This window comes from Uloborus diversus, chromosome 7 (genome assembly GCF_026930045.1).
Source record: "Uloborus diversus isolate 005 chromosome 7, Udiv.v.3.1, whole genome shotgun sequence".
Taxonomy (NCBI): domain Eukaryota; kingdom Metazoa; phylum Arthropoda; class Arachnida; order Araneae; family Uloboridae; genus Uloborus; species Uloborus diversus.
The window spans coordinates 145,790,011-145,812,613 of NC_072737.1; the positions used below are offsets into that span (position 1 = coordinate 145,790,011).

Genomic DNA, 22,603 nt, shown 5'->3' on the forward strand with positions numbered 1-22,603 from the left:
TGCGTTATAGTAATTTATTTTAACTAAATGCAAAACATTTTTTCATTAGGAAAAAAAAAAAGTTTCAGAAAAATAAGAAAGCTTAATTGCGTACACAAATGAATGCGGTTCGTCATTAATAGAAAATGATGGTTAAAAAAAGATTATAATCCAATATGTAGTGGTTTTACTAAACTTACTTTTTTCAGATTGCGTCAGAGGGAAAATCAAACAGAACTGAATTTTACCAATGTTATTTTTAATTATTTTACCTAATATTTTTTTTGTGAATGTTGATCTATATGATTTAGCGAATATAGGTACAAAAAAATATTGACAAAATATTCTGAAAATCGTTCTTTCGTTTTATTGCAATTCGCAACGTTGACCGGAAACAAAAGTAAAATACAACTATTTTTGAGCATAATTTTAAAAATAATAAAAGATTGAGATAAAAACATAAAATCATAACTAAAATTATAGTTATTTAACATTTTATTCATTCTGAAGTTTTCTCAAAACTTTTTGCAGTTAAATTCGAATAGAAAATTAATTCTTTTAACATAGAAGCTTTAAAAAAAGTAACTTCAACTTCAACAATAATACAAAAATTGAAAAAAGAAGACCAAAATTGGTCATTGATTACATACGGAGGGAAATAAAAATTATTATAGCATCCTATTTTCCCCATTTAAGTAACAACAAGTTTTTCTTACTCAATCTAAGTCCTAAACAGTCGCAAATTAAATTTTCGTTTAATATTAAGATTGGTTCTTACAAGTACCAAGAAACGGAAGCATTCAGCGCGGAATCCCAAAATTTCCTTGCAGAAAACAATGTTTAAAATTCTCATGGAGAAGCAAATGGAAGAAAATGTAACACACTACGTTGGGATAGCGTCTGGAAAATGAGGATTGTTTTGTGTTTTCGGTGTGGATTAAGTTTCTTTGTTGTCGTCTAACGTAATAGGAAGTGATTTACGTCAGAAATGCTAGCTGAAGGATGACATCATGAGACGAATACTCATTACATGATGGCTCCATGTCCTGGTTGTAGTTTCGTTATCTGCAATGCGGTGCCACCGTTCCATATATAACAGACTCGTATGTCTAGAAGAATTCGTTATAAACTCTTGAAACAACTTGGAATACGTTTCGAGTCTCTTCATATCCACAGAAATCATGAAACACGTAAGTTTCCGCTTTAGTTATTTGGTGTTTTTGGTAATACAATTCATCTATCTTTGGGATGTATTAACGCATATTTCTGTCGATAATTGTGAATATATTTTAAACGATGAAGCTGAAACAGCTGTTTAAATAACGGGTATTACTAACTCCTAATGTTTTCGCTACATTTTGCCCACTTTGCAACTTCCCCAGCTGAAGATGGAGAAATAAAATTTTTGAGTCATCTTGCAGATGAATATGCGTATGTGATTGAGGAAACTTATGTCGTACTTTTCTTTTGAGTTGAGTTTTGGTTCTCACAGCTCAACTGAAGCATTTTTTAATTCGTATTCCCACCGCCAATGGTACTTTCATATTTTAATTTGAAGCGTCCAGTAGCAAAGAGTGCCAATATTTAAAAAATTTCTAGATGACTCCTCTTTTTTAGGGCAGGAGATGGAACTAGTAGCCCTGGTAGGTGCTGCTACGCAGGATGATCGGAAAAACAACTTATCAATAACAGTTTACCTAGCTTTAGAATTTTGCACCCGTATTATACTAAACTGAAAACCTCACTAAAAATAAGCGAAATAATTCAATGAAACAATGGGCTGGTTTCCTTCAGTCAAAAGCACTACTTTTAGTCACTGAAATTGATAGAATGAGTGAAAAAAATGACATGGATCCAGAAAATACTTTCAGTTACCCAAGAGTTATTTTTTAATAAATATTTTAAAATGGACGATTTTGAAAACACGGCTTGGTCTTTATGACGTCACAAAAGATGCGATTTGGCGCATCTTTCTACCACGTTTCCACGTTATGATAATCAAGAAACGAGTTAAATATTGCGCTCTACGCTTGCTATCAACCATATCGTTGCCAATACACTTGAGTAAAGATGTGAATTAAATATTTTGCTTTGTGATCGGCAACACTGAATGGCATTTCATCATTTGTGATGTCACACGACCAAAGCGTAAACAATAAAAGCGCACAGATTTCAGCAATTTTTTTTAAATATTAAACTTAAACAAATTATTTTAAAAATGGTCAGATCCTACGTTTTTAAACATGCTCTTTGAGAAAAAAAATACTTTTAAAATTTTGGAAACGACCCCATTCAGATGTGGAACTAAATACGAACAGCGCTGTGATGAAGGTGATTAATTTATGCAGTTCATGAAACCCATTCAGTTAACTGCACTGAGTTTTCTCCATTTTTTATAGTGGAAAACAGTTCATTGTGTTACTATTGTCTAAAAATATATTTTTCATATCATTATGTGTTATTATTTCTCAGCGAACTATTTATAGTATATTGCAACACGTATGTAAGTAAGTTATGTCAACTTCAGGAAATTAATATTAATCAGTTGCATTAATGCATTGATGGATGAAAATTGAAACGCAACAGTTTTGAAATTTGTTTTAATCATGATCTAACTGAATTCAATTCTACCTTTTTGAATAAAAAATTAATAATTGAAAAAAATAATTCCAAATTCTGTATGTATCGAATAAACTAAATAAAATAAATGGTGTGATTTCAATAAAGTCTAACTTGAATCTTTTACCATTGTATGAAACCTAAACAAAATTATTAAACTTAAAGGTTTCTGGATTGCAGGAAAGTTTTGCTCGAATGGCCCTTTTTAAAGCAACAACATAATCTCCGTTTCTATTAGTAACATTCAGTTGCTTTTTTTTTTTTCGAAATTAGAGATGAGCAATAAAAATATAAACTAAAATAAAAAAATCCTTCGTCATTAAATTCTAAATTTTTATTTTCTCCTCACAAATTTGTTTAATTAAGGGAAAATAAAAAAATATTAACACTAATCTCGTCATTTTACGTTTTCATTTTCTGTTCTTTAAAGTCGACTATAAAGTAGGATTTAATCTAAAAAAATTAAGTAAGTTTCTATTTTCTATATTCACGTCATTTTAAGAAACACGATAACTAAATTGAATTAAGATAAATATTTACCTTTGTACTGAAAAGTAAAGTAAGAAATTACAACGTCAAAAAGCACAAATTGCAGATTACTGCAGACACGTGCTTCGGCGTTACACTTTTTTGTTTCGGCGTACCTTGTAACGCCGAAAAACGTGTCTGCAGTAATCTGCAATTTGTGTTTTTTGACGTTTTTATTTCTAACTTCAAATTGAATTGGTTGTTAAACTTGTCCAACAGTTACACAGAGCATATGTAGTCAGGGGCACCCTGAACTAAAATGGGGGATGGGGAGGGAGAGGGGAAGCTTCTTCTTAAGTAATGCTACTAAAGAAGGAACTGCATTGTTATTAGAAAAGTTTACAGAATCTTAGTTTGCTAGAGATTTCCTAGTACTTTTTTGTTGTGTATGGCAGTAAAATATGCTACTGTTCCGTTACGGAAGGAGAGAGGACGCCATAAGGGCAGCAGAAGATGTAAAGAAGGGGAAGGCAGCATATACATCCCTTTAAATATACATTCAAATATTACGTCCCAAAAATGAAGTATTTTTCAATTGAAAAAAATATTGAGAAGTTTTTTTACTCAGCTAAAAAAGTAGAACAAAGCAATTCGCCACTAATGGTTTTTTCGGGATGACGCTTTAAAAATATTTTGCTCTTTAGTACTAAATGGCTTTTTTTCTTTATGTAAATATTGTATCATACTTGCAAAGGCTAATAACACGAGAGCAAACAAATTAGATCATCAAGTACAGATTCTGTTTTATTTTCCCTTAAATCATTAGGCGTTCTTTTATGTAACTTCTGTTACAAAAAAAAAAAAAAAAAAAAAAAATCCTCATAACTGACTAGTAAAACAATCATATTAGCCATGTGAGAATGGAAGAGAAAAAATCAGATATTAGTGAAATGATTTGCAGTTTATTGAGGTGAGAATTTTCGCATTCCATATCCTGTGTTATGTAATGTCCTGTATATGTCCTGTGTTCCATATCCTGTGTATTTTGATAAAGTACCAGCCCAAGAAACTTTTTACATTAAAATTTTTTATCCCAATGTACTGTTTTATTTACAGTACGTACACATTGTGTTATTTTAAGAACTAAAACAAAATATCGTGTATTTCTTAATACAAAATATCAATGCTCAAAAGAACTTCACAAGCATCATTTCTAAATTTTTGTATGGTTTGAAAACATCCTCCTTAACCGAGAATAATTCCCAAGAGATTCTTTTCTCTCAATTTTACCCGAAAAGATATTTATTTATAAAAGTCCTATTACTTACTATTTTAGCTCTTTTTGCTCATTCTCTTCATTGGGACTTATGCCAGCTGTCTTGCTGATGCTTCTGATTCCTTACCAGTGCCGCATATAATGAAAAGAGCGGTGGTGCGACTTTGCGGGAATCACCTAGTTCAAGCTCTCAGCGTGATTTGCGATGGAAGGTACTATTACCCTATACAAGAAGAGAAAAGGAGCATTGAAGGTAATCCCGGACATGGTAAGGAACATTTTCAAATACTTATCATGTTGACTCTGTGTGGGGTTGGGGAGTTATTACGCAGTGAGGTAATTTTTCAATGTTTGTTACGTTTAAAGATCATGCATAGTTTTCTAACATAGGGTTAACAAAAGTGCAATGAGGTTTAAAATGACAAACATTGAATGTTAAAAATTTCTTCAAAAATTCACCACGATTTTTTGAACATTCTGTAAGGTATAACCACCTGTAGTCGACTCTATCCAAAATAGTAGTGGACACTTATAAAACAAATTAGAGAACGATGGAAATCATAAAACTGTGCAAAAACTACAAAATTATGCAAGGGTATTCAACTTTGTTGTAAATATATTTATTTTTCAACTTTTTTTCAACTGATCTTTTACCACCTCTTGTTAACTTATTCTTTCTTTGCGAGTCCCAACCGAGGAGTAATTTATCAAAAGGTAACATATCCGCTTTTTGGAAAAACTCTTTTTATTAAATTTTCTAAATCTTTCGGATAACCTTAATCGAATCACTTACTCTCAAGAAGTTCAAACGGGTCAAACCCTAGTATATTTAAAAGCAAAGTTTGACTTTTTGATTAAAAGGTAACAAATCCATCCTCTACACTTTTTTATTTTGAACAAAGAGGGACATATCCTGAAAGAATCTGTACTACAAAAAATTTTATTCAAAACAACACATGTGCAAAATGTTCAAATTTTAATCCACTAGTTAAACTACTTCGATAAGAGAATATGAGAAGGTGAAATATTAGAGTTTTGGTGAAATTGGAGTTTTGAACATTCAGGTTTTCGTTCAAAAGGGCACATATACAAAATTAAGGTGGCGATATCTCCTTGTTTTTTTTATTAACTATTTCTTACGCTGGCACATAATTTACTGTGATTTTGTGTTCAATTCTGTGTCCAAAAAAAAAAAGACAAAAGTATTTTGCTATTATCTAATTTGTTTTTTTTCTCCTCCTGAAATTTTTTGGAAAATGGATATGTTCCCCTTTTGATAAATTGGTCCTCAACTACTAGTTCGGTGACGACTAGTAGTGCGAATAAGATAAATAAATACCTTTGTGCTGAACAGTAAAGTAAGACAAAACAACATTAGAAGAAGCACAAATTTGTAAATTACAGCAGACACGTGTTTCGGCGTTACAGGGAACGCCTTTTTCAATGCAAAAAAATAATGAGCTTATGGATGAAAAGACATCCGACAAAAGCCAAGAGCAGATAAGCATGCAGCTTAAAAGATAAAAACAGCGGATTAGCCAAACACCAATGACAAAGTTATAAACCGATCAGGAACCAATAGGAATGCAAGCAAAGGCCAAGAGCTTTCTCTTAGGTACGAACCCAGAAAGAAAGAATTCAATTGGACAAAGATTAAGCCGAAGCTTAAACAAAAAGAAAAGAAATTGTCAATAACCGTGAAACGCAAGAAAGGAAAAGCTAAATGGAAAACCATGAAATAAAATAAACAGAAACAAAAAATATTCGAAAAAAGGAAAAATAAAGATAAATAGAAGAAAATTGGGGGGGGGGGCGGTGTCAATCAAGACAAAAAGGTAAAAATAAACAAAGGAAGTTCGATAAAAAAAAGGGGGATGGGGAAAGATAAGTATTAAAGATATGGGAGCCAAATGTTAGAAAAATATGGAACTGCACTAAGATCGTTAACTAAGTTAGAACTGTTCCTCAAAATATGAAAGGATTCCCAAAAGTCAAGATCTGATGAATTGGGGCATTTTTGGATAATCTGATAAGAGTTAAAATCAAAAGAGTGATTCGAATCCCAGCAGTGTTGAGCAATACTAGACTTATTTAATTGTTAATTTTTCACATAATTTTGATGCTCTTTCAAGCGAATTTTTAAAGCACGCCGAGTCTGTCCAATATAGGCAAGTTTACAACTACAATTAATTCTATAAATTCCACAACAGTTAAGAGGGTGAATAGGATCTTTAAGAGAAGAGAATGAAAGTTTATTAATAGGAGAGAACACCACCTGGAATTGGAAACGTTTTAGAATCTTAGCAACCTGATAGCTTACAGATGGAACGAATTTCAAAACAACCAAATTCTTTCTGATGAAGGTTCGGTTAAGAAGATTAGTTTGGGATTTATTTGAAAGTTTTCTATAAATGGAATCAATCAAAGTTGGCGGATAGTCCTCTATCAATTGCCACAGCTTTAAGATAATTAAGTTCCACTTTGAGAAGTTCCGACGAACAAATATTAATTGCGCGATAAACAAAAGAATTGAAAGCAGAATATTTTTGATTTGGAGGATGAGAAGATAGTCTATGAGGAGGTAAAGAAACAGCAAAAGGTTTGCGATAAACAGTAGTTTCAAAACCAATTTCAGTACGAGAAACAAGCACATCAAGAAATGAAATGCAATTATTCCGTTCTTTCTCACAAGAAAACTGAATATGAGGATCAATGGAGTTTAAAATAGATAAAACCTCATCACTCTCAAACTGATTTTGGTTCATTAGAACAAAACAATCATCAACATACCGAACATAAAATTAAAACTGCAGTTTTTGGAACAGCTTAACCTCAAAATAATGCATGTAAATATCACTAAGAATGGGGCTAAGTGGGTTTCCCATAGCCAGACCATCTAACATAATATAAAATTTTCCCATTAAAAACAAAAGAACATTGCTTAAGACAAGTACGGGTAAGGAAAATTAAATCCTCAATTTCCGTATTGATGAAATGAAATTCAAGAAAGAAGTCTTCTACGAAGGCATAACAATGAACCCTCGACGGGAGCGTTCGTAAATAAAGAGTTAACATCAAAAGAAGCCATAAAAGAATTATTTGGAACGAAACTATGAATTTTTTTAACAAACTCAACAGAATTTTTAATAGTAAATAAATTGTGACTCCTAAGGGGAGAAAACACAGAGACTAAATATTTTGCAAGTTTGTACGAAGCCGTACCAATATTGGAAACAATCGGCCTGAAAGGAATACCAGCTTTATGCACCTTAGGTAAAGCATAAAATCTAGCACAATTAGCAATAGATGGAACAACAGAGCGTTTAACATTTGAAGGAATAGACTTAACAGACTTGACAGCAGATGAAATAGTTTTTAACTCTTTATCACTAGGATCTTTAGAAATTTCAGCATATGGCCCAGAAGAAATCAAATCATTAGTTTTATAAACATAAGATGATTTGTCAAGAACAACAATTTGGCTACCCTTGTCAGCTTTGGTAACAACCAGATCAGAATTCGAAACTAAGTCTTTAACAGAACGGCTAACAGTATTAGCAAATACAGGTTTAGAAATTTTCGAGTTAAAGTCAATATTAGAAGCTATAAGATGCCGAATCGAATCTTTTTGAGAGGAAGTTAAAGCACTAAATTTAAAAGCTTTCTCAACAGGAGCAATAAGCTTTGAAAAAGAAGGATTAACACTCACAGCAAAATTATCATTACATTTTAGAGCCTCAATTTGAGAATTACTTAATGGAACGCTAGAAAGATTAACAACAACATTCTTATTAACAACAGGTAAATTATCAAGAGGAACGACATGAGAAGATTTACAAAGCATAACTAATTTCTTTTTCAAAACAATTTGATGTTTATCAGAGGAACGAAGGGTTCTCGACCAAGAATTTCTGTCAATAATGTTAAAGTTGGGAATGGAATTAGAAACCGAAAGATGTAAATCATAAAGTTCACGTTCAATAAACAATAAATGTTTCCTAGTTTCCTGGATCGAAGCTCTGAGTAAAGCCAATTTCGACCGAAAGATTACTTTGTCAATTTTGACAGAACGTGGCAAATTACATTTCAAAGAAATAAACTTCGGAATAATTTTCTTGCGTCTACACTCTTGAAGAAACTTTAAATGGTTCAAAAAAAGAAATTTCTTAATCCGAAGATTGGCGAACCTATTGATTTGAGACATAATCAAAAGCAAAAACAAAACCGAATGAGAATAAACAACATCAAACAATAACAGAAAGAATAAGAAACAAGAAGTGAAAGGTCACGATCAAAATACAACAATAAACAAAAATTCCGAAAACAAAAACAAAAACAAATTGCATAAAAGGCAAAAATGTAAACGTAAGGCCCGTTTAAGCCACAAATAAGATAAATAAATACCTTTGTGCTGAACAGTAAAGTAAGACAAAACAACGTTATAAGAAGCGCAAATTTGTAAATTACAGCAGACACGTGTTTCGGCGTTACTGGGAACGCCTTTTTCAATGCAAAAAAACAATGAGCTTATGGATGAAAAGACATCCGACAAAAAGCCAAGAGTAGATAAGCATGCAGGTTAAAAGATAAAAACAGCGAATTAGCCAAACACCAATGACAAAGTTATAAACCGATCAGGAACCAATAGGAATGCAAGCAAAGGCCAAGAGCTTTCTCTTAGGTACGAACCCAGAAAGAAAGAATTCAATTGGACAAAGATTAAGCCGAAGCTTAAACAAAAAGAAAAGAAATTGTCAATAACCGTGAACCGCAAGAAAGGAAAAGCTAAATGGAAAACCATGAAATAAAATAAATAGAAACAAAAAATATTCGAAAAAAGGAAAAATAAAGATAAATAGAAGAAATTTGGGGGGGGGGGGGCGGTGTCAATCAAGACAAAAAGGTAAAAATAAACAAAGGAAGATCGATAAAAAAAGGGGGGGGGGATGGGGAAATGGGGAAAAGACAGTATTAAAGATATGGGAGTCAAATGTTAGAAAAATATGGAACTGCACTAAGATCGTTAACTAAGTTAGAACTGTTCCACGCAAAGATATATATGATCATCTGCATTTGTTAACATCAGTACAATACATACTCGTACGTTATAATTTGTGAAGCATTTAAGAAATTTAAGTCAACTGTAATTCTCATTTTTTTGTAACTACTTCTTTTAGAAAAAATATTATTATATGACATCAGTGGGCGTACCTAGCATGGGTGACACCGGGACGGTAATTTTATGGTGTCACTCTCTCTCTCCCCTAAAAAACGCAAAAAAAAAAAAAAAAAGAAAACATCATATTCTGAGAGACTACTTATATATGACATATTCTATGCAACATTATGAAAACATGACATTAAATTTTCGGGGGGTGCATGAAATTGATGGTCCCTTAAAAGGCATCTTAAACACAGAGAAAGATTATGGGGTTCAGTTTTTTGGTGTAAGAGGAAGTCACTACTATGTCTAAGTATTGCAGTATGAACCTAATCCCGAGTATAGTATTTACTCCATGATGTGGGGTGGGAAAAAAGGGGTCCGGGGGGTTTTTCTTCCGGAAATTTTTCAAATTTGTAGTCTTAAAGATGCATTTTAGCTTCATATTTTTCAGAAACGTGCAACTCCACTCTGGGTGTCACCCTCCCCCCGATGGATGACACCCGGGGAGCACCGCCTCCCCCCCCCCCTCGTAGCGACACTACTAATGATATTGATAGCATAAAATGTTAAATTCGGAATACACTTATTTAATTCGCTTCTTTCCTGTGAAATGTTGATACGACTCAAAGTTTTCAACCCACACAACATTTTTTCAATCTCAGGTGAACATTTTACAGATTACATGTGTAAGATTTTCAACTTTTATTTATTTATTTATTTCTGCATGCTAAATGATCGTGTCTGGATTGAATTATTTAGGTGCAATTGGGAGGGACGGGAGGAGTCAACATTTTGCCATTTTGGAGTACGATAACGTTTAAGAACGATAATAAGAAGACTGACGTAAGACTCGAGATAACTTATTGAAAAAAAAAACTGATGTACTTAATAAAGTTATAGTTACAACGTTCAAACATGATATAAATTTATTTGTCTTTAATTTGTATGCTGCGTGATCAAGGTGCCTGCCTTCCTCAAAGACGATGGCGCATCCCTCTCAAATGCTATTGGGAGCGCCTCCTCCCCCCCCCTCAAAAAAGAAAGCTCCCATATGAGATGAAAAATCTTTTAAACTTACCCGAATTAAAAATCTCAATGGCGAAGTCTGCACCATGAAATATCTTGTGGGCACTCCTGGTTCAGCAGACAAACACTTTCGAAAAAGAAGGTTTTTTTTATGTCGTATAGTTGTATACAAATTTTGCAGTAGTTAGTTGTTTTAACTTCGAGCTATTTCTATTTGTTATTAGATACCAAAGCCAATATTTCTCGCTTTTTATTTTTATAAAATACACTCGTCTCAAAAAGTTAAGGTATAACTGGTTTTTTGTATCTAATTTGCAAATGACTAAATGTAGAAACAAAAAATTTGGAGGATATGTGCATTACATAGTTTTTCATTGACTGCGTCATAGAAATTTATATACGTGCCTTGCAAAAACGATTTATAACAAAAAAGCAATCTTTGTGGAGAAGTCCATTCTTGAAGAAAACAGAACATCACAGTGTTATGTAGTAAAATGTCATAGAAACAATACAAAAATGGGTTCTAATAAGGAATGTGCCCCCCCCCCCCCACTTGAATTCATTGGCGGCATCGATTTTCTATGCTGTTTATCAAGTTGTCGGACGCCGGAATAAGAAGCGAAGACCAGACACAGAGTAAGCTTTGTTCTAGCTCATGTAACGACCTTGGAGGCGGATTTAAAGCATCAACCTGTCTGCCACGATTGTTCCAAAGATGTTCTATCGGACTCAGGTCTGGAGATCGAGCAGGTCATTCCATTCGTCCCAAACCGTGATCCTCAAGATAATCCTCGACAATCCGAGCTCGGTGAGGTCGTGTTTCTAATCCATCAGAATGAAGTCATTACAATAGCACCAGCATACGGGTGGACATATGGATCGAGGTTTTCATCCCGATATCTCATACCATTCAGAGTTCCTTCATGGAACGCATGCAGGTCAGTGTGACCACCGAGCGAGATCTCTGCCCAAACCATGATTCCACCACCTCTATAACTGTGGTCTTTCAACAGTGTTGGATTGATGCTATGTATTGCGCTGTTCCCTCCAGATCAGTAGACGCCGTGAATCACTCTCCAATGCAAATCTGGACTCGTCTATGAACAGCACAGAAGCACATTGCTGCTGGATTTAAGAAACATGTTCTCTTGTCCAGCATAAGCGGATGCTTCGCTGTGGTCGAGAGGGACACACACAACTCGTTGTTTTGCATAGAAATCTGCATTGTGAATACGATTTCGCACCGTAGTAGCAGATATTCTTCTTCCTGATGCTACAAGGTGGTCTGCAACGAGCATGCGGCATAGCAATGGTTCTTCTCCTTCGGGCCGAAAGAACTATAAAACGGTCTTCTGCAGGTGTTGTAGCTCGTGATCGGCCTAGAACAGGTCTTCTGGACACAGAATCTTCGGATTGGTATCGATCCTAAAGTCGCTAAACAACACTAAGAGACACATTGAGGCGTCTAGCAGCATCAGCCGTCGACAATCCCATTTCCATCCATCTACCGGCCCTCCACCTTAACGAATCGGGTAAACGACGTCTCTGCGACATTTTCTAATCTCTACAGACTATTGTCACGAAAATTTCCAACAACAGTTGAAAATCAACACAACTTACACACAAAAGTACGAAAGCTTGATATTTGCATATTTTTTTCTCACTCGTAAAAATGTGTTCTTTTCTATAAAATAAAAATAGCAACTTTTTTTTTTCATAAATGGTTTTTAAGTTCGTTATAATCATTCATGCAAACTATGCATTTTATTGTTACTGCCTTTTTTTTTTGTGGTGAGCTTCGAAAAACATGTTGTACCTTAACTTTTTGAGGCCAGTGTAGTTAGGGTGATGCTGGATAGGATATTCGACTTTTAGTGACGTGGGTATATTGCAGCCGATACCGCAAAATTATCCGTTGCACTCAAGGCTGACTTACTCTGTTATGCTCACTCACTAGCTATTTGGGCTTGAAAAGAAGGTAGGTGGACTCAAAACGCAATCCAACTAAGTAAAATAACATTTTAGACTTTTAGTTTTTCGGGGTGTAATGCACCCCATCTCATTAGTTAATGATTAAGAATGAATCAGTGGTTAGGTATGATTAATTTGGAATGCAAAGCGTAGACCGGCGGGTACCCCATGGGAGGTTATGAGAAGTCACTGTGACTTTCCCAAAAACTCACTTATTCCGTAAAATTTGTCTGACGATTCTGCAGATTTTTGAGTTTTATTCGGAAAAATTATCATCATTCGCCAAAATATGGAGTTTCATTCGGCAAAGTCATCATGATTCGACGAAATTCGAGAATCTATTTCTGCAAAAATTATCATCATTCCACAAAATTTTGGAGTTCCATTCCATAAACGGAGAATTTCCGGCATCCCAAAAATTTAAGTTATGAGTGCCCCTGATTATGTGGTCTGTATTAGAGCCGCTATTAGTACTTCGACGCATCAGCTTAAGTTAAGCCATTTTGGATAGGATTTTTCATTGTTGCACTGCCAGGGTTACCATAACAAAGTTTCGGATTTCACCAAACTTGCCGAAAATAATATTTAATTTAATAAACAATTCACGTGTCGCTAATAATTGCTCACAGTGAAAAATCACCAAACGAGAGAACTCGTCAGAAAAGACAACCACACAAACACACGCTCTGATCCAAAAAGGCTAACCTTAAGCTGATGTGCGACTCGTATATATAGGGGCCTTAGTCTGGATTACTTTCGTCTAACAGTATCCCCTTGCGCCTTTTTCTTGGTCAACAGAAAAGTAACAATCACTTATTTTAGGATTATCATATATTTTTATCAATGCAGGAGATCAATCCATGTTAAAAAATGAGTCACTTCGTGCTTTTCCCATGAATTTTTACGAGATAAAACTCTGCTGAGAAATAGTTTTCATGACGATGAATAAACGGCTTATCATCCAGACTATTTCATCTTGCTGATCTCGAAAAGGGGCGGGAAAATGAATATTTTAAATACATAATTTCTCTCTAATTTTATTCAAGTATTTGAAATTATAATCGAAAAATACATCTTGAGAAATGGTTATTTTTATTTTCTGAGGTGTGAGAGGATTAAAGGTTATGAACTTTAATTGCCGTAAAGATAAAATGCGCTTGATCGAGTGTCAGCTTATTGATAAAAGTCTGAGGTCAATGACTTAAGATTATCACTCTAATCTTATGTCATAACTTCGACCCTCTGATTATTTAAATATTAGGGCCTGATGAAGTTACCAAGTTTACGTTATTTTTTTTATAAAGCAAGGACCTTTCTGTAGAAGTTTTAGCTATGATAGCAGATAGAAAAAGAGTAATTCAACACTTTGTAAATGCTGCTCGAAAAAATTGATTTACTTCATTGGGACTGAAAGGCATCCCTTTCAACAATCGACGAAATAAACATTTTTTTTCCTTATTACTTTTTGTTCTGACCTATTCTCATTTCGAAGCGATGGCGTGATTTATTTATTTTTTAAAATTAATTTTTTGATGAATTACACTTAACACGTTTGTTATTCAAATTCCTGCTCATGTAAACATGCTACAGATACTTGTAAATGTTTGTCATTTATTTGAAACTCGCATGTTGATACTTGAAAATAGTAAAAGCAATCGAAAAATAACTATGTCATGTAGATCCCAATTTCCTCGGGAATTTTTTCTAAATTTTGCTGCATAGCAGCACCTACCAAGTCTACTAGTATTATCTCTCGCCCCAAAACAGTCTTTTAGATTTGACACTTGTTTTAGTTTTGGCACCCTTTGTTTTTCGCTGCTTTATATTTGAATTAAACTAAATAGAAATTACTTCCTTAGAATATTCATAACGTTTTTCTCATAGAGGGAGGGCGGCCCAAAGCGGGTAGGTTTCCGAAGAACGCTCGAAAGTTAACAGTTTTTGCTACAATTTCGGTTTATTTCCTACCAGGGTTCTTGCACTTCAAAATAAAGTGTGATTTCTGCATTATTTCAAACCCAATATTTATTTATTATCAAACATTACAAACTCTTGAAAAACCCGCTTTGCACTAACACCGGGCCTAAAGCAGGTAAACCGTTCGGGTAAAGCGGGGTAAGGTAAACTAATTATGATTCGGTAAATCTGCCTATCAAATATGGAGTTATAAATGATTAAGTTAATTGAATAGCTAACTACCATTATGATGAAAATATACAAAAGTTATACGTATCCAATTTAAATTAAAAATCTGATTTAGCACATTTTTTTCATATAACATAAAGAAATAACTATTTAACTAATAGACTAACTAATTGCCATCATAAAAAATAACTTTTTGAAGTTATACTTATCCTATTGAAATAAGTCAATAAGTTGTCCTAAGTCAACACATGTGTCAAAAAACTATAAATAAATATATGAATAACTCTTATACCCACTTTACCCGAAGGGACATTTTTTTATTTCAATAATTATAACTTTAAATTTTAAAAAGACACAAACGAAATGACCATCGTAGTTTGTAGGTAGGATGGTGTCAGAATAAAGTATCATTAACAATATTTTAAAAAAACTGTTCTTCGACAAATCACAATTTACCTACAATCAGTTTGTTTTAGATATGTATCATTTTTCTTTATTTTAAGCACGGTTACGCCATGCCGCTTCACTGCTGCTTCGCTGTGACAGATAGAAACTTGGGGCTGTTCGGGTAAACACGACATAAGCATACACCGCAGTTTACATACCATACGGCAGTATACGAATACCTACCCGTTTTGGGCCAACCTCCCCTATTTTTGATTTCACATAGCTCTGTATGATAAAAGAAAGAAGAAAAGAAATGAAAAATGCAACAGCATTAAAAAAAAAAAATTTCGCACATTCAAAACTATTTTTCTTCAATTTTTTTCGACACTGCACCTATCTATCATGGATACCTAATCGATTGTGGTTCAGCCTATTCTTAAGTTTAGTCTGAAGTTTATGTTAAGCTGTATCACCTACTGATGAAATACCTTGAAGCAGTGAAAAATGGACGTGAAAAGCTCAGTAACTGAACTTCAATATGCATAAATCTGCATGTTTAGGTAGATATGGATATTTTGGCATTTTTCACAAAATATATTAGATAAAGCGTTAATGTTTACTGTTTTAAAAGACCAACTACTTCAATGTGCAGCAAGACATAATGATTAGGGAAGGCAGGTTTTGTTGAAATTTTAAATTTCAAGAAATATTTGTAAAATTATTTCTTTATCAACATTTAAAAACCCTATATTTTTCGTTGTTAAAATATTCTGAATAAAATTTAGCTTTGCATACCTTGTGCCCAGAGTTTCCTCACCTTTGCCTTCGTCAAGGTACGACCACTATTCAGATTGTTATGCTGTTTAACTTAGGCGAAAGCTTTAAATTTCATTACATTTTTTAATTCAAAATTTTTACATTAAGCAATAGCTTATTAGTTTTTTACATGAGAGTTAGCAAATATATTTGAAAATCAATTCTTCCTTTTATCATCAATGGGATCAAATTATGTTGTGAACGTTAGATCTGGCTGCCATGCATCTATATCTACAAATAACTAGGAGTTAATTTAAAATCTACGGTAAAATGAAGTTCTCCTGGGACGTATCGTGACCGTCGCTACGGCCACGGACGTATCGTGTCATAAAAATGCCAGTTTCTAATATAGTATGGCTTTAAATTACTTGTTGAATAAATAAAAGCAAAATATAGCTTTGTTTAAACAAAAATTTTGTAAAAAATATTTCATATATATGTATGTTCGGGTTATAAGCACACCTTTTTCAATACAGTGAAGTTTTGAAATTCTTGCGTAAGCTTGTCACCCCGAAGTAAAACATGAAATTGAGGTCAAAATTAAAAGAACTGCAAATTTACTTCTCTTTCGGACATTGAATAAAAATCTAGAATTCTTAACCTCGTGTATCATGTCTTTTTCTTGTAAGTAAGTTTTGAATCTTGGTCTTTTTTAATATTTTATTGCAACAAATCTTAAATAAAGTCAGCAACTCAACATCATATTGCAAATTTAAATAAATCTAGAATCAAGGAGAGCACATCAAGAAAATAGCTCATCTTGCAATAGTTTTATGAATTATTACTATTCTTTACAAGTTTTATCTTATTTGGGTTTTAGAGGTCACGTGATTTCGTCTTCAGCGTTAATGAAAAATCTGTCACACAGAGGAGAATCATCCGACAAATTTAATGGTGGTGCAGATTTATGCTAGAAATGTATATAAGTACACACGTACAGAAATACATTACACATCAATTTTGTTTCATTTATAAAGAAAAAAAAAACACATTTATTGCTTTCACTCAAATTGCACTATTTTACTTTTATAAAAGGTCACAGTTTTAAAAATCAAAAATACTATTTTTATCTTCGTGATGTTTTGTAAACATTGTTTTAATTTAGCACTTTCTTCGAAATTCTAGAGTTTGAATACGCTAATTTGTTGTGATTTAAGAAACTACCGAAAGTGGTAAAAGGTTCCGTTCCACGTTTGTCCTTTGTAGAAAAATAGAGGGTATCAGACAGTTTGTGATGCAATGTATTTTCAAAAGAATAAAAGAGAAAAAAACACAATAAATACGATGAAAAATTACTTTATTCACTAACTCTAAAAACAGGTTATAAGTAAGAGCATTTGATTGTGTCACTTTTTTCTACCGCCATTTGCCAAAGACTGCAGTGCCTCCCTCAAGTCCTTTGGAATTGCGAATAGGTTCCACTCATAATGTAACCCATTGTTAAACATTAAAATAACAAGTTTATTTAAGCTGGCGACTCGTGAAATTTGATACAATAATTTTCATTTATTCAAAATGGATATTCATGAAATATATATAAAGTCAGTTATTCTTTTGAAACTTATTTTTTTTCGTTTACAAGCATTGAAATTTTACTGAACATATAAGGCTTGGAACTTAAAAGATAGCAAGATAGCGGCTCGGTGGAATGAATCACGCCAGCGATTGAGAGAGTAGTTTCCACTGTACTGTTAAAGATGTCCAATTAAGTTAAAGCATCAATGCTTGATAGTTTAAGTCCTTACATCGATAATTAACGCATTTATTCGTGCGCATGAGCCCTTCTCGTCTTTAAGGTGCATTAGTTTTGAAGAAGAAAAATCGCTAAAATGCATTTCCCTATTCATTTTGTCTCTTTAGAAACACATGGTTTGTAATCAATTAGCAAGCTGCATACCTTCCAAATAATTCGGATTTACCTAAGAAGTAAATTATTACTTTTATGTTAAAAACTGAAAACAGTGCCACAATACGAAATTTTTAATTCGCAACTCCAGAGCTCGAATACGCTACCTTGCGGTGATAAATATCCTTTCCATTCGCCATCAGACAGTAGTCGCAGCGCCCTAATAGTTAATTGGAGTTGCGGATTTCCTTTTTTTTTTCGCGCAAAGGTCTTCAAAGGACGTTCTTCCGAAACTAATGACAGATTTTTTTGTTCCAATATTAATCGCTGGATAGCAGCGAACTTACTTTTCTTAATGCAAATTGCCTGAAGAGTTCAACTTCAAACGCTTATCTTGTAAAATTTCATTTCTTCGTACTGTGGCACTTTTCTTCCAAATCAGCGATATATAGTTTTGCATTAAAAATAGACTTCCTTGTAATCTCAAATACGTGTATGATATTTCAAAAAATGTTGTTTAGATTTTACATTTTTACAGACCGAAGTATTTCTCAAATTTAAGAAAGTTTTTAATGATATACACAATTCTAAAAATGAAATTCTACCTAAGCGTTTAATTTCAGATCAGAAAAACCAACATCCAAAAATTAGCTGAAATCCATTTGTGACACTTCCGTTTGTTAATCGCGCGTATCTTTTTCAGGTTCCTATCCAGAATGGATGAAGTTTATGTGGGAAATCGATGCTAATTCCAGACCCAGGAACAAGAGAAACATTGTCGATGAATGTTGCCACAAGTCATGCACATACAGCAGCCTGGTGTCCTACTGCGCATAGAATCGTTAGTAAATCCACCGGGTGATCTCAATACCTGCCCTGTACATCTCATTTGCAACCAAACAGAAAATAAAATATATTTACACATTTTTCTAGTCAATTTTTCTAAGTTGAAGAATCTGGGTATAGTTGTTGCAGTGTTGAGTTGATGCAATGGCTTGAATTTTTGAGTGTGATTGGGCATTGAGTTGCCCAAACGCCCATGATCAAAATAAGGCAGTTTAATGAAGGCGCAACTGACTTACTCTGATTAAACCTGTCCACCTCTGGCGAAGTTGAGCTCCGCTGCCCGACCGATTAAACGATTCCATTTAATGAAATAGGGGTGAATCAAAACGGCTTAATTACTTACGGATTGCGGATTTAGTTTGCAGTGTGTGCCCATTTGGCGAACAATATAATTTAGGTAAGAAGTAGCGAGTGGTACATTATTTTCTTGCCAATAAAAGGGTTGCAATAGTAGCCCAACTCTGTGACCAACAATTCCACTTCTTACTGATTGCTCTCCATTGAAAGAAATGGACTTGCTCAAGGCCATAGTATGTTCCCGGTCTAACGCGTTTTGTTTTGTTTGAGAGTTATTCTTAACAAATCAGATTTCACGCACGAAAGTAAATTTTTCTGGTTTCTTTTAATTGTCTTATATATATATATATATATATATATATATATATATATATATATATATATATATATATATATATATATATATATATATATATATATATATATATATATATATATATATATATATATATATATATATTTACCATATTTCGCAAGATTCTAATCAGTTCCTTTTGAATAGGAGAAATCGCCTAATAGAAGTTAGTTACTTTCAAAGCATTTTTTTTTTCAAAGATTTTGAGCTGACGTAATGGCTTGGCGCTGCGCTGTTTAGGCCAAAAGTGGACAAGTTGAATAAAAATAATACTTTCAATGTAAATCAAAAGAAATCGTCATCGGCGTTGAGGCACAGGTCCCAGCGTTGCAGCAGCAGGTCGATGCCTTCGCTGTAGAAAGATCGGGGCTAATTCCCGAGGAAATCCTGCACGGCTTCCTTCTCTTCATCGTTCGAAAGGAAATGTTTCCCCTCTAATGCTCTCTTATAGTGGCCCGAAAATGTGGAAGTCACAGGTTGATTAGTTCGGACTATACGAAGGTGCTCCAACACTTCCGAACTGAAAATTTGTTTCGGGTCGTCTGGGCTTCCTGGGATGATCTTTGTGGATGATAATGTGAACCGTTCCTTTACTCAGGTTGAATTCGTCACTGACTTCACGGGTTTCTTAATCTTTCGATTAGCTCAGATCATTTCATTAACGAAGGTAATGGAATAATTGGTGATCACGATGTTTGCTTGGCCCGGTCTCGGCAGATCTGATGTCGTGTGCCACCCTTAACCGTACTACCGTGCTTTCCGATCTGGACGCATCCATGGATAGCACGATTTTATTTTTGTACAATATCCTCTACTGCAAACAGGTTTAACCGCTGAACGGCACTTGAGGATGCATACCTCATACCATCCTTTATATACTTGTGCAGTGACGCTCTAATTGAATCATTCATTCTGATGTTATTGCACTTGTCCGTTTCTCATTTGGACAACCCTTTATACAATTGGCAATATGTGTTCAAATCAAAAGTTCTGAGTGATTGACGATCCCGAAACTCCCTCACAGCATCCCTGGCCCTTTTTTCACCTTCATAGACACCTATTTTAATTTTTGATGTTAGCCGCGCTCATACGCCCTTTAGCTATCACTGAACTGATGGAGAAAAAACTTGATGAAATAAGGATCAAAATAATAGTTACAAAAAGGGTATAACTCTTTGAACAATTTGGTTTTAAACATATTTTCTTGACTTTATACACACCTAATATCACAAAATGAGCCATTTTAAATGCTAGTAGAAGATTTTCTTCTTATTTTCTAAAACTACCGCTCTACAAAAAAAAAAAAAAAAAATCTTTGACGATTTGACCTCAGTGTGTTAACACGTTTTACGTACAACTCCGAAGAGAACAAATTAACAAACAGTGTTCCGCTTCTTCATCCAAGGTTGCAATATAAGCTCACATGAGGAATGTTTCAGATATTAAGGGATACTTTATCAAATAAATAGTGGCTATCAATGTAAAGATGTCTAGAAATATCTCAGTGGCAGATAAGTATTAATCGGATATTTCTTCTGATAATAGAAGGAAATACGGATATTTTCCTCCGTTTCACTTAAAGTAAGATTTGCTTCATAATTCAGTTTTCACATAATTCACATAAATCACTGGAGCTTGAATGCGCTAACGTGTGGTGATTTAAGAAGTTAGCAAAAGAGATAGAACATTCTAATCTAAAATTAGCAACACAGATGAAAAAACCCGTAAGACATTAAAAATCCCTTTCAAAGGAAAACAAATAAATAAATAAAAAAGAAATCTAATGTATATGAAGAAAAACTATTGTCATTCTCTAAGAGTAAAAGCAGGTTTTACAAGTTGCGGAATTCGTTTGTCTCAATTGGCCGCCTTTAGCGAGTGACTGCAGCAGTTTATTTGAATTACGAATGCCAAAAATTTGATTATTTGCTGAACTTATTTACATTTTTAGAATATTTTTATAATTCAAACCGGAGTTCTCAACGTCAATGAAGGGAGTAAAAGATCCAAACAAATACTTGAGGCGTTTAGTATCTTAGTCAGGGCTGCTGCTATGGAGAGAAAATGACCGACTCCGGTTCTGAAATTTTAGTGTTCACCTCCCACTCCGACTTTGTTTCCACAGTCCTGGCAAAGGTGCGGACTCGGAGAAGAAACTGACTGATTTCGACTCTTGGAATTGTATAGCCATAACTGAGGCCCAACGAGAGACCATGTCAGACTAGTTGGAAACTAGGGCCCCGAGCCTTGAACGAGCCCGGCGACACTAACGCGAAAAGAAAGAAAGAAAGAAGAACAGAAAGATAGAAAAAAATAAAGAAAAAGAAGGAAAGGAATAAAGAAAAAGGGGAAGAAACTCCGAATGAGAAAAAACATAAAACTTTAGTAAAATTTACTCTTTTGGCACCGTTGTGGCACTTTAAGGGGGGGGCGATAGGTGTCAGTCAGCACTGCTATAGTTTATAATATGCCTCTTACGCTCGCTATTTATTTGCATGTGTATGTTTGTGACTTATCTTTTTATTTGCAATAGTTCTCTTAGCATCATTTTACAGAAACACATATTTTCCGATTTTAAATCAAACCTGAAGAGTTGTTTTTAAAGCTATCTTACACGCGACACAGGGGACCTAGGATAGCAATGTCACAAAAAATAAAACCTAGAGTGAAATTCATTATCCACATTGACACTAAATCCTTTCACAAGGAGGAGCTGCAGAAAATAAAATCTTCTCCTCTTTCGGAACGAAATAGTCTCATTTCTGATGTGTGCCTTTAAACTATAAAAATTCTTTTATGTCTTGGGAAGAAGCTCGCGTAGGAAGTCGACATATTTTATCAAAATAGCTCAAATTTCTTGTTTGTCAAACGAGCGTCATCGGTGAATTTATTTATTTATTTGTATTTCCGGCCATTCTACCATTTTTAACGTAATATTACTCCTACTGCCCAAGATCTACCTGTAGCATATATGTTTTAAGCGTTACGTTATTCTATGTATGTATATAAATGCCTTTATAAAGAGTTTTTAAAGAGAGAGTAAACAAAGAGAGAAATTTATATTGTTGCGAACTATTTTTCTTCTTAATTCTAGCTACACTGTTTGCAAGAGAGTGAAAACACTCAGCCTCATAGATGAATTATCAAATTTGTCAATTTTCCTATTAAAAAATTCAATTAATAATAATTTCCATAAAAGCTGTCCATAAAAATCATCCACACTTAATATATTGTATGCAATAAAACTTCAATTACACTGTTTACAAGACAGTGGAAACAATCAACCTTACAGATGAATTATCAAATTTGTCTATTTGCCTATTAAAAAAATCAATTCATAATGATTTTCCGTAAAAACTGTCCATAAAAATCATTCACATTTGCTTAATATATTGTATGCAATAAAAC

At 33.8% G+C, this 22,603-nt stretch overlaps 1 protein-coding gene across 2 annotated transcripts; it reads left to right on the top strand.

Moving 5' to 3' along the window:
• The first annotated feature begins 1,025 nt into the window (after positions 1-1,025).
• LOC129226554 (bombyxin B-2 homolog) lies at positions 1,026-18,615 on the top strand. 2 transcript variants are annotated; one of them, XM_054861162.1, is made up of 3 exons: positions 1,026-1,169; positions 4,403-4,610; positions 18,401-18,615. In XM_054861162.1, the coding sequence occupies exons 1-3, from the start codon at positions 1,161-1,163 to the stop codon at positions 18,532-18,534; spliced, it is 351 nt and encodes a 116-aa protein (XP_054717137.1). In that variant the 5' UTR covers positions 1,026-1,160; the 3' UTR covers positions 18,535-18,615. The 2 variants fall into 2 exon arrangements, with proteins under 2 accessions (XP_054717137.1, XP_054717138.1); XM_054861163.1 differs by having other exon boundaries at positions 4,403-4,595.
• Positions 18,616-22,603: the final 3,988 nt, after the last annotated feature.